The 11,714-nt window shown below is 39.9% G+C and overlaps 1 protein-coding gene across 2 annotated transcripts in view; it reads left to right on the plus strand.

The window, feature by feature from the left end:
• OLFM4 (olfactomedin 4) overlaps positions 1–3,105 on the plus strand; it is a 136,358-nt gene extending 133,253 nt beyond the window's left edge. For both annotated transcript variants that reach the window (XM_078657406.1, XM_078657407.1), the window contains one exon: positions 1,101–3,105. In XM_078657406.1, coding sequence (XP_078513532.1) covers positions 1,101–1,903 — 803 coding nt within the window. In that variant the 3' untranslated portion in view covers positions 1,904–3,105. The remainder of the gene's footprint in view (positions 1–1,100) is intronic.
• The last annotated feature ends 8,609 nt before the right edge of the window (positions 3,106–11,714 follow it).

Consider the following 11,714-nt stretch of genomic DNA (forward strand, 5'->3'; position numbering starts at 1 on the left):
GGGAAGGACAGGTGGAACCTTGGGTGGGTCCTGATGCCCCTCCACTCCCTCATCACTGGTAATAAAATAGCATTTCATATGGTTTATGCAATAAAAAAAATGTATGTACATTTTGGTTATAAAGCGTATTTAACGAAGCTCAGGATGCAAAAGGGTGAAGTTGTTCAGTATGTTAAAACCACATGACAAGGAACCTGTAAATAAACTGCATTGTACACTTTAGACCACTTCAAACTTCACTTTTGAATGGATTCTGTAGGGCGTTGCTAGGTAATGATGTTTTTAAAATCATCCTGAGTTGGTCGGCCACCTATTTGTCAAATCTTTCAAAATATTATACAAGTAGCAGATGACTCCTGATAAATTAGTCTACATTTTGAAATAATCGTTTCATGTCTTTGGGTGCTAGTATGAATTTAAAGGAATATTCTTGCTTATATGGTCGTTTTACCTTGTACAAACTTATTAGAAGTAGGTTTTGGGCTAGATTAGGGACCTTACTGGTCTGCATCTTCCCTTAGCAATGGAGGTCCCATTATACAGTGCTCCACCTTGAGATTCATGTGACTCTGCACCACTCTTAGTGATAAGAGTCTTCTTGGTTGCAGCAAATCTGCTCTAACAGTATTGGATTTTCTTCTTTGTGTGTGTGTGTGTGTTTAAAAATAAAATTATTTTCTCTTTTTACTGCTTGAAATGTGTTCATATTTGCAGTGCAATTTCAGCTGGTTTTACAGGTCAATGTCAATTTAATTCAGAGATTCTCTTTGAATTTGCTAATGCTCATTACATAGCAAAGAGCCCATTAGTAAACAAGCATTGGCATAGCCAATTGGTCTCACCTTTGGGACCTTATAAGTGTTTAGCCATGCAACACTTGATGTTGTTACCAAGGATATTGTGCTGGATAACTAAACACTTATACGGTTTCAAAGTCGAGACCTATTGGCTATGCCAATGCTTGTTTCATGTTACGTTGGATAATTTTCTATGATTAGTGTCGGGGTAATTCTGGGTCGCCAGGAGGCAATAAATAAAAAAAACATACTTAAAAACTACTCTGATTATTGATTGGTACCAATCTTTTCTTTGTGTTGCAGGAAGCTGTGACCATGGAGGTATTTCTAACATCAGCAAACCTTATATAATTCAACTGAACTGGAGAGGTTTTGCCTACAGATTCGGTGGGTGGGGTAAGGGGTACTCTTTACGGGATCCCCAGAAGGATCTCTACTGGACGGCCCCACTCAATCCAGACGGAAGATACCTCGAATATTACAGAATCGTCACTTCCCAAGATGATCTGCTGCTGGACAAAAATTATAAGGAGTACAGACTGGAGTACGGACAAGGCAGTGGAAGTGCAGTGTATGATGGTTTCCTCTACTACAATTGTCACGCATCACCTGACATGTGCAAAGTTGATGTCACCACCAACAAACTGGTTTTAAGGAAAAGCCTTCCAGGTGCTGTGTTTAACAACCGCTTCTCCTATGCTGGAGTCGCATGGCAAGACATAGATTTCGCAGTTGATGAGAGTGGGTTGTGGGTCATTTACTCAACAGAAGCGAGCACAGGAAACATTGTGATCAGCAAGCTGAATGAAACTACACTGACTGTGGAAAAGACCTGGCAAACCAGGCAGTACAAGCCCTCAGTCACCAACGCGTTCATCGCGTGTGGAGTCCTCTATGCTTTCCGCCCTATCAACACAAGAAAGGAAGAACTGTTTTACTCCTTTGACACAAAAACAGAGCAAGAGAGAACACTTAGCATCATGATTGATAAAGCCTTAGAAACAATGCAGAGCATCAACTACAGCCCCTCTGACCATAGACTCTATGTCTACAGTGATGGATATCATGTCATATATGATACAGCTTTTCTGCCTGCTTTGAGTTAACTTTTACATAGATTTAAACATCATAAGTTGCATAATACTCTTGCAGTTGTGGGTAGTTTTTAATATTCATGTAATTGTTGAATATAAATTGAAGAGCACTACTCTGTAAGTCCACAGATGATTTTTTAATGGAATTGATACTAATATGCATACATGAAGAGGAACTTGTCATCTGACGTGAACAACCAACAGAATGTATACTCTTTTACTTAGTGATGCATCTACTCTTAGAAACAGAAGGACATAAATCCTACCATTGAAAAAGGACAAGCATTTAATGTTCTCTTTATGTTTGACACCTAACTTAGTATGCCTATTCATATTGCTGTTATTTCCCAAAGAATGTCCCCCACATCCTGAGTACTAATTCTCAACACTCTACTGCACACACAATATTCTATTCTTTCAGTTTACATTATCATTCCAAAGTCATTAATTCAGTTTTTCCTGATTGCTTCTTACAACTTTTCCAACTCCTCAGTTAAAGGTTTCAGTAATTCAACCAAACTATTGACGCCCGCTTATACTAAGCAGGCGTCGATGATGCTCCATCCTGTCTAGGAGTGATCTTTGTACCGTTTCATATGTATCACTTCTAATGTGGGGCACTGAAGTGAAACTTTGGGATGGCTGCTACATTCAGGAAAGTTTCATGTACCTACAGTATATCAGAATATCCAGTTTTACACAGAAATATTGTAGCAAAAATATCGACAAACAAAATATTGATGAGGTAAGTATGTGCAGGCAAGTGTAGACTTAATTCTTAACTCCAGATCTGTGTACCTTGTAGGTATGTACATTGTTAGAGTACATGCATGTGGAGATAAGTATAGTAAACCTATCGACTGCTGTATAGGCATACCCACTGATATGTTGGTCATCAATATTTTTGCCATGATAGATTGGTGGTACAATATTTTAACTTGATAATGGAAGAGTCTCCCTTTTCCTTCTTAAACACTTCTAAGTATGAGGGGGAATCATTTATTTGACCCGTATTTTCTAGTTGTCACCTCAACCGAGAGTCCGAGAGGCTGTTACCTTGCTAAAATGATCTTATGTCATAGCTTTCTGTATTTTCCTACTGATAGATATTTTCTTAGACATGCCTTGGAAATTAGGCATAATAGTTTTGCAGTGCTTCATATTATACAGTTATGACTAACGCTTGCAACTGATATTAAAAATGTACGACTGAAGTGGTTTTGTCCAGCTCATTATTTTGCTAAGAGATGTGAGACTCTAGCCTTTGAAGTTCAAACAGTAGGTTTCACCACTGGTTCAACGGAACCCGCAGTTATGGTGTTTCTTTGTGGCTCAGCAGTTCTGATCACATTGTTGAGTAATTGTGTTTCTACACATTCTCTCTACTGCCACAGTCGTATGAGTGAAGCAACCCTGTGTAATTTTCAAAAAAAGTAAACACTCTTATCTGTATAAATATTTTCTCTCCACTAACATAAGACCTTATGAATGTACTCCTATTATTTTTCAACCCAACCCATGATGGATGTCTTTTTTGCAGTTTTATACAACACAAACTTGGTCCAAAGCCATCCCAGAGCTTTCCATGAGCACAAATTCCAGTACACAAGGTCAGATTTTTTTTGTGGCAGGAGAAGATTAAATGATTTGCTCAATATTACAGAATATTGAGCCCAATCATGTACTCGAACCTCGTTCCCCATTTCCAAAGTGAGCAGCTCAGGCTGTTAGGCCACATCTCCTCTTGAGAGAAATGTATAAGCCTAAACTTCTAGGGTAAACAAACAAGATGCATTGCTTATCTGTTTTGTCCGTCATCACTAGTATATTTAATTCATCATTAAAGAACGTGTTCTAATAATATTAATGAAGTGCATACTGTCCATTACGTAGCCTCTCTTTTTTTAGGTACCAGTGCTTGATCAAAAAAACAACAGAGGGCCTATAAATGGAACAGCAGCCAGTGGCTATTGGCCTGTCTGGTGAATTTTGAAATATGTTATGTATTTAGGGCAATGTCCAGAAGACTGGAATTCTTGGATGGTGTTTATTTAGAAAAGCATAGTAATTTTTCCTTAAAAACCCATGTTTATACCTCGTTTTGTGAGTTCTTTAATCAATGTTTCAATTTTTGGTATGGGCTATATCAAATCTTGCTGTAGCAACCGGTATCGGACAATTATGTAGGAATTTCTTCTTTATAGTCGAAGGTATTCTGAATGATCATACCCACACTCTTATCCACTGTCTTAATGAAAATATTGGTTCCTCTTAAGGGTGTGGCAAGCCTTATTTTCAGTCTGGAGACTGTTGTAACGGATGTACTTTCACTGTTTACAAACTTGGGATACCATACGCAAAAACAATTCCTTGAGGCATTTTCCTCTGTGTATGTACACATGGAAAGAAGAAATAACAAGGAATAAAAAAGGCATCTTCTTCGTTACACCGTCCTTGGGGAGGTGTAGCAACTTCACGCAATCCCTGGTTTACAAACCTTTGTAAATCTGAGAGTGCCTGAAATCCATGGGTGAATGAACGGGAACATCCATTTTCCACCCATGTTATGCATCCCAGAATTCAATGTAATCCAATTCAGCGAAAGCTGCTGCACTGCGTTACATTTCTTTGCAAAGCCATGCAAGGTGGCACAAAACGCCTCTTGCCTGACCGTGTAAAAGTCTATTAGCATTTTGTACAAAAGTGGTGCAACCATGATGCAAAATGTTAGTAAAGCTGTCTATATCTCTTTGCTTGTTATTCCACAAAGACAACATAATGGTCGAGCAGGCACCATTTTACCCCTTCTTGGAAACTTCAGGCTGAAGCAGAGCTTCACTCCTGCTATCAAATCCTCCAGCGGGATCTCCTGCTCTCAAATGATTGCTCTGACTCTATTTTCCAGCAGTTCCTATCTCACTCCTTTGCCTCTCCGCCACTCACTCTTGTCGATCATATATGTCTGTTTTTTGTTCTGTTTCGGCATACATGGATTTCTCCAGAAATTGAACCCTGTTTTCTAATTCAGTCACTTTTCCTTGCGAAACGTCAATTTAAATCACTCTGGCTTCCATGCGCACCTGTGATTTGTGAAGTTTTACATTTATTTTATTCTTAGATGCTGCAATGACAGTTACAGTGATGAAGAATTTTTTTAATGTTGTTTTTTAGCCATTCAAAGTCCTTTAGAGTATAATTTCCCTAACTTTAGGATGTAACTCGAGTCAACTATAAAACATATTTAATCTCATTTAAACATAGAACACAATTTTAATTACGCTACAATATGTAAAGATGTGCAGGATTCAAAACAACATTTCTTTATAAACATCAGAAAACAGGAAAAATAAGATTAATGCTATCATCATAGTCGCAGATCACAATCGCTAAACCTTTTAATTCTTTATTATGTCTGTAAAATAATGGTCAATTAAAAATCACGTGTGACATTTTACCCAGAATGTCACTTCTGCTTAGAAATATCTTTTGATGTCAGAGAGCTTTATATAATCTCCGTTTCAATCTCGAAAAGTGAAGATTCTCAATTTAAGGTTGAGATAGAACAGTCTACTAGATATATCAGAAAGGGGAAAATAGGATATGATCCCACCTTTTCAAGTGATTAGTAAACAGTGAGCCATATAACCTTATAAGGTACAGGATTGTTATTTATTTGCATACTCCTTGAGTGTTGTAGTAAAAAACATTTTCACTGTAAATTGAGACACATTATAAAGGAAAATTCTGGTTATGTTTGAAGTTCAGGCAACACTACCAAAAGATGTTTGCCCATTTGGTATTTAATCCTGCTGTCACATGAATTTACTGCAGGAAAGTGCAGATTTCTAAAGTGGATTATCTCTTTTTATGCAAAGACCAATCAAATAATAGGAAACCCTTTAGCACATTGGACGACAAAGCAACACACCTAACACTTTAACAATAACCTTCATGAGGCCCACAGGGGGAGGGAATTCATCCTCATGCTGCAAGCACATTGATTGTACATCAATATCTTTAAAGAGAAAGAATTTGCTAGTGTTTTAGGAGGAGCGAGATGGGATGAACAAGCTAACAGATAGAGGAAAGGTAGTGAAATTGATTATTTCTGTCTTAGATCAGTTGGGCATGAGTGAACAGAAGGTGGCCCAATACATGATGACATACAGACAGTGAGGGAATCTGGCTTGCCAGTCTGTGCTGAGACATGGAATGGGGAAGAAAATGCGTGCGTCATCAGCGTTTAGCAGGTAGACTCATCAGGTAGGAGTAGCTTCAGAATGAGGAGAATTCACTTATGGACGCTGTGAAGACTTATGGGCTCATTTACAAGAGGATTGCGCAGCAGGTGCATGACTTTTTTGATGCTCTGGAGGCGCAGGCCGCTCAATCTAATCGATGAGGTGACGCAAAGCCACCCTGAATGGCTATGAATGGCCTCATAAATATGGAGTAAGGCAAGGCAGCAAAATGCTCTATGTTGTCTTACTCTGCTTCAAGGAGGCGTTCCGTGGGCTTTGCAGTGGTTGTTCCCACTCAACACCAATGGATTTTGATGCTGCCACAGATTTAAAAAATCATGTAAACCTGAGGCAGTGCAAAAACCTTATGCCCCCACAGAGCAGGTGTAAGGAGGAGACATTTTTTCCTTTCTCCTCGATTTTTCATCTTTCCATGTGTGCTGCATTCCACAGTAGGGTCTTCTTCAGGACAGAAAAAGGAAGTGCGACAGCCTATTCAAAGGAAAACGAAATTCCGATTAGGATAGTGTGGAACAAAAAATGTACAATATGTGAGCCACCATACTCTTGGGGTACTGACCCTTGGTGGTTGAGAATTAATTCTGTTAACTCCTCTGAGCCTGTAAGGAGCTCTTATTCAAAGATCACCTGCAAAATGATGAGATTGCCAGTTACTATCTGCATCCCTACATGTGTATAGCTACTACTCTATGCAGTTGCTTCATATGTTACATGTACTTACCAATCAACCAGCTTTTCATACTTTAGCTGTGTACCTGTAATGATAGGGACAGACTAAGTGTACTCCTCTCTCTTTAATAAAACAAGTCCACACATGGACTCCCAAAGATAACCCCTCAATGTACGGTCTTAGAAACTCAACCCTCTGGATGTGCTTATTGGCCTCCGGGGGTAGTGGGTTCATAAGTATTCAGTCCTTAGAGATCGTCATGTATTGATGCCAAAGTCCATCAGTGCTTGCTTCCCAAACCTCCTTAAATACGGGAGGTAACATGGACATAACATTAATTATAGAAAGTAAGCACTAAGCGGTGCAAAACGACATGCTCCCGCCTACCCACATTCCAACAACGGTCATAGTCTCCTTACCTGTATTCTCGAGTGTCTCTCACCAACTTACAGGCAAGAGAGATGTAGCTAGGTGTTCCCTGCTTAAAAGGCATGTGACGATGTGACATGGCCATGTGAGGTCTGCTGTCCGTGAATGCTAACGTGGCGGCCATCTTGAACTCGGTTGCCCCGTCAGGATACATGTGAGGATGGAGCTGTGCGGTCAAACGGATTTTAAGTTAACTACCGCAGCCACAAGTAAAAGAAATAAATTTTCTTGATAGAGGCATGTCTAGAAGAGGCTCGGCTAATGAAAGCTGTGGCTGGAAATTCGTAATTCTATAGATCAGTGATTACATCAAGTGACAATGCCACATGGTCAAAAAGAGGTCTGACGCCTGTGACTAGAAACTTGGCGGCCATCTTAACCTCTGTTTCTTCAAACAGAGTGTAAGGGCTCAACGAAGTGGCAAGTGACTACTCCTACCCCAAATGGAACAAAACAATCACTAGAGAGATGCGCAACACCCACTCATGGTTGTGCGGCATAAGAAGAACATTAGGGATTTTGCGCACATAAATGAAAAACATGGCGGCCATCTTGACATCTATTCCTCCTCACTGATAAAGAAGGTCAGACAAATACATGTCAGAAGGTCATACCAAAAGGTGTGACTGGGCCTATAAATGATTTAACATATACATTCACAAGATTACAAAGTGGCACATGAGCCAGGACCTACAGCAGGGTTGTGTATGTCAAGAGCATGTCCCTCTAAACATGACCCCTTGGTGAATCAAATGGTTAAAAATCCATGGTGCAGTCGATTACCTGCGACCCCGTTCTGTCATTTTAACGGTGGTGGCAGTTCACAAAAAAGGTTGCATAACCAAGGGTAGTATAAATAGGCCATATGGGTGTGCATCCTCATAGCCATCCAAAAATAGATTCGACAGACTGGGAGCAAATCCAGCTCCCATTGCTACTCCTTTACACTGAAATAGAAATAATTATTTTTCTCCGCCACATATAAGAGGTCAAGAATTAAGTCGGTCCCCTGTGTGGATGTTCCCTCCCATCAAGTACTATGCACATGACTTGAAGAGCTTCCTCTTTGGAAATGCTTGTATAAAGCGATGCGACATCTAAGGTCACCAAGGAGTGTTTAGTCTCATCAAATGGTTGCCCATATACCAGCTGTATAATATGCATTGTGTCTCTGATGTATGATCTTGTTATTGTCACTGTAGGTTTAAGGAAGTTGTCAATATATTTGTTGATAGGTTGCAGGACAGAATCACACCCCAACAATATGGGTCTACCTGGTGGTTGTGTCTGATTCTTGTGAACCTTAGGTAGTGTGTATATTGTTCGTATACAGGGATCTTTTTGGTGTAAAAAGCCTTGTTCCTTTTCTTTCAGGTAACCCCCTTCAACCCCTCTTGTTGTCAGATCATCTATAAGTTCCTGAAGCTCTAATGTTGGGCCTCCTGCAATTTTGAGGTAATTATCTTGAACCCCCAACTGGTTCACATTTTCCTGAACATAATCAGTTGTATCTTGTATGGCTATCGCAGTGCCCTTATCAGCTACCTTTATGTCAATGTCTTTATTGTTTTTCAGGGTCACTAAGCTGTCTCTCTCATGCTTCGTTACATTGTATTTGATGTAATCACTGTTCTTTAAAGTCTCTATTACTTCTTTCAGAACAATGCAATAAAAAATCATTAAAACATACTGGTATTTGGTCGCCACTAAAATTGGTGCACACGAGAAACCTATCTTTGCTTACAGAAGGAACAAAAACATCTGTGATTATGTGGTGAGTTCCTTCTTGAAAACTGAGAAGAATTCTGACATTCGCATACAACCGAATCTTCTCCACTTGTATGGTATTTTAAGTGTTAACTGTGCAAGATCTCCGAACTTACCACAGAAGGCAGAAATTTTGATCACTTGGGTCATACATACACAGCACACCATCATACCAACTGCAACACTAAGGAGGTTACATAAGCAATAAGGTATCCCTGCAATAGGATCTATGTAGGCCAAACAAAGCAAGAGGTCAAGCAACGCATCTTGCAGCATTGCAGCTGAATTAGATGTGGGACACAAAAGGCCCCTCTGGTGGAACACTTCCTTGAACAAAAACACTCACTGGAAAGCCTAAGGTGGTGGGTCATTGAGAAAAGGACATGAGACCCAAGAGCAGGAGACATAGAGTCTAAACTCAACACCAGGGAGTACAAATGGATGCATGTCTTGGATTCAGTAATTACGGGTTTAAACAAGGTTGAGGAAACAAATAGACTTACTGGCCTTCTGACATATATCTGATACGTAATTGGTTTTTGCCCTTAAACACAACCCTGCTGTAGGTCCTGGCTCATGTGCTACTTTGTAATCTTGTGAATGCATGTGTTAAATGACCCTCTGACATGTTTGTCTAACCTCGTTTATCAGTAAAGGGGATCAGATGTCAAGATGGTCACCACGTTTTTCATTTACGTGCACAAAATCCCTAATGTTCTTCTTAACCCACACAACCACAAACTGGTGCTGCGCATCTCTCTAGTGATTGTTTTGTTCCATTCGGTGTGGGAGTAGTCATTTGACACATCGTTGAGCCCTTACACTCGATATGATGGAACAGAAGTTAAGATGGCTGCCCCATTTCTAGTCACAGGCATCAGATCTCTTTTTGACCATGTGAAATTGTCACAAGATGTAAGCACTGATCTACAGAATTACACATTTCCAGCCGCGGCTCACATTATCACGAGCCTCTTATAGACATGAGTCTATCAAGAAAATGTATTTCTTTCACTTGAGGCTGCGGTAGTTACCATCCGCTTCACCGCACTGCTTCCATACTCATGTGTATACTGACGGGGCAACAGAGGTCAAGAAGGCCACCACGTTAGCTTTCACAGACAGCAGACTTCACATGGTCATGTGAAATCATCACATAGTGTCCCAGCAATCCATTTAAGCTGGGAACACCGGCCGCAGCTCACTTGACCGCGAGTTGGTGAGAGACACTCAAGAATACATGTAGGGAGACTATGACTGTTGTTGGAATGGGGGTAGGCTGGAGCATGTAGTTTTGCATCACTGAGCACTTAGTTTCCTGAATTAATTTTATGTCCATGTTGCCTCCAGTATTTACGGAGGTTTGGGAAGCAAGCACAGATTGGACTTCAGCATCAATATATGATGATCTCTAAGGACTGAATTATTTTGAACCCACTAAACTCTGGAGGCCGACGAGCACATCCAGAGGGGTGAGTTGTGTGGATTTGTTTAATTAAAGGGAGAGGAGTACCCTTAGTTTTACCCTCTCATTACAGGTACACAGCGAAGGTTTGAAATGCTGGTTGATTGGTAAGTACATGTAACTGATGCAGCAAATGCATAGAGTAGTAGCTATACGCATGTAGGGATGCAGATAGTGACTGGCAATCTCATCATTTTGCAGATGATCTTTGAATAAGAACTCCATCTGGGTTCAGAGGAGTTAATAGATTTAATCTTGTGAATTCCCACCCACCAAGGGTGAGTACCCCAAGTGTATGACGACTCACACAGCGTACATTACATTCCACTCAATACTAATAGGAATTTCATAGTCCTTTGAATAGGCTGTCGCACATCCTTTCTTTGTCCTGAAGAAGACCCTACTTGATGTATCTACAAACACGTATATATATAGAGGGTCGAAACATCGACGTACAACCATCTCATGTCCTGGCTCACTATAGCAATGATTTAAATAAATAGGACTAGCTAAAGTGAAAGAGCAGAAAAGGATGGAGAATATATGTCATTGTCTTGTTTATTGTTTGAATTTGAAAGGTCACCTATTTGCACTTAATGTCACCACAGTCACCCATTGAATTGTTTGTGTAATTGTTATTGTGTTTTCTTTGTCAGACTGCCCATATTGGTATTATCCGTTTGTATAAAATTGTTTACACACTGGCGAAAAAATAAAGAAACAAAACAAACAATTTAATAAATATATATATTGTTGATAAAACCTTAATGAGGTGTGGTACATTATAAAAGTCTAGTACAAAATCACTATTGATTGTGAATGGAGTAATCAGGTTCTGACCCAGTACTCTGTGGTACTTACCCAACAGAACCACTTGTAGCTTATAACTATGTGTTACTGCACTGGGCACTACTTATTGAAGAAAGGGGTTTTTCTTTGTGTTGAGGGGACAGATGCTCTCTTAATTTGCCATATGTTAGAGCAGTCAACTTTACATTTACTTCTCATTCTGCTCCGTCAGTCTACAGTTCCAGGACTTACCTATACCTTTCTATTGTCCCAGAAGGGGTCAGTATTATTGTGCTTTTTCTCGTTTTTGTACTACTATTGCCAAGTTCAATAGACAGCCTTCATAAGGGGTGCTCTTCCAGATAGCAGCTCTAGTTAATTCTTATCAGTGTTCTAAGTCTTCAGGTAGCTTACCATCCCTCCCCACGAGTTCCATCCTGA

This window comes from Lissotriton helveticus, chromosome 8 (assembly GCF_964261635.1).
Source record: "Lissotriton helveticus chromosome 8, aLisHel1.1, whole genome shotgun sequence".
NCBI classification, from domain to species: Eukaryota; Metazoa; Chordata; class Amphibia; order Caudata; family Salamandridae; genus Lissotriton; species Lissotriton helveticus.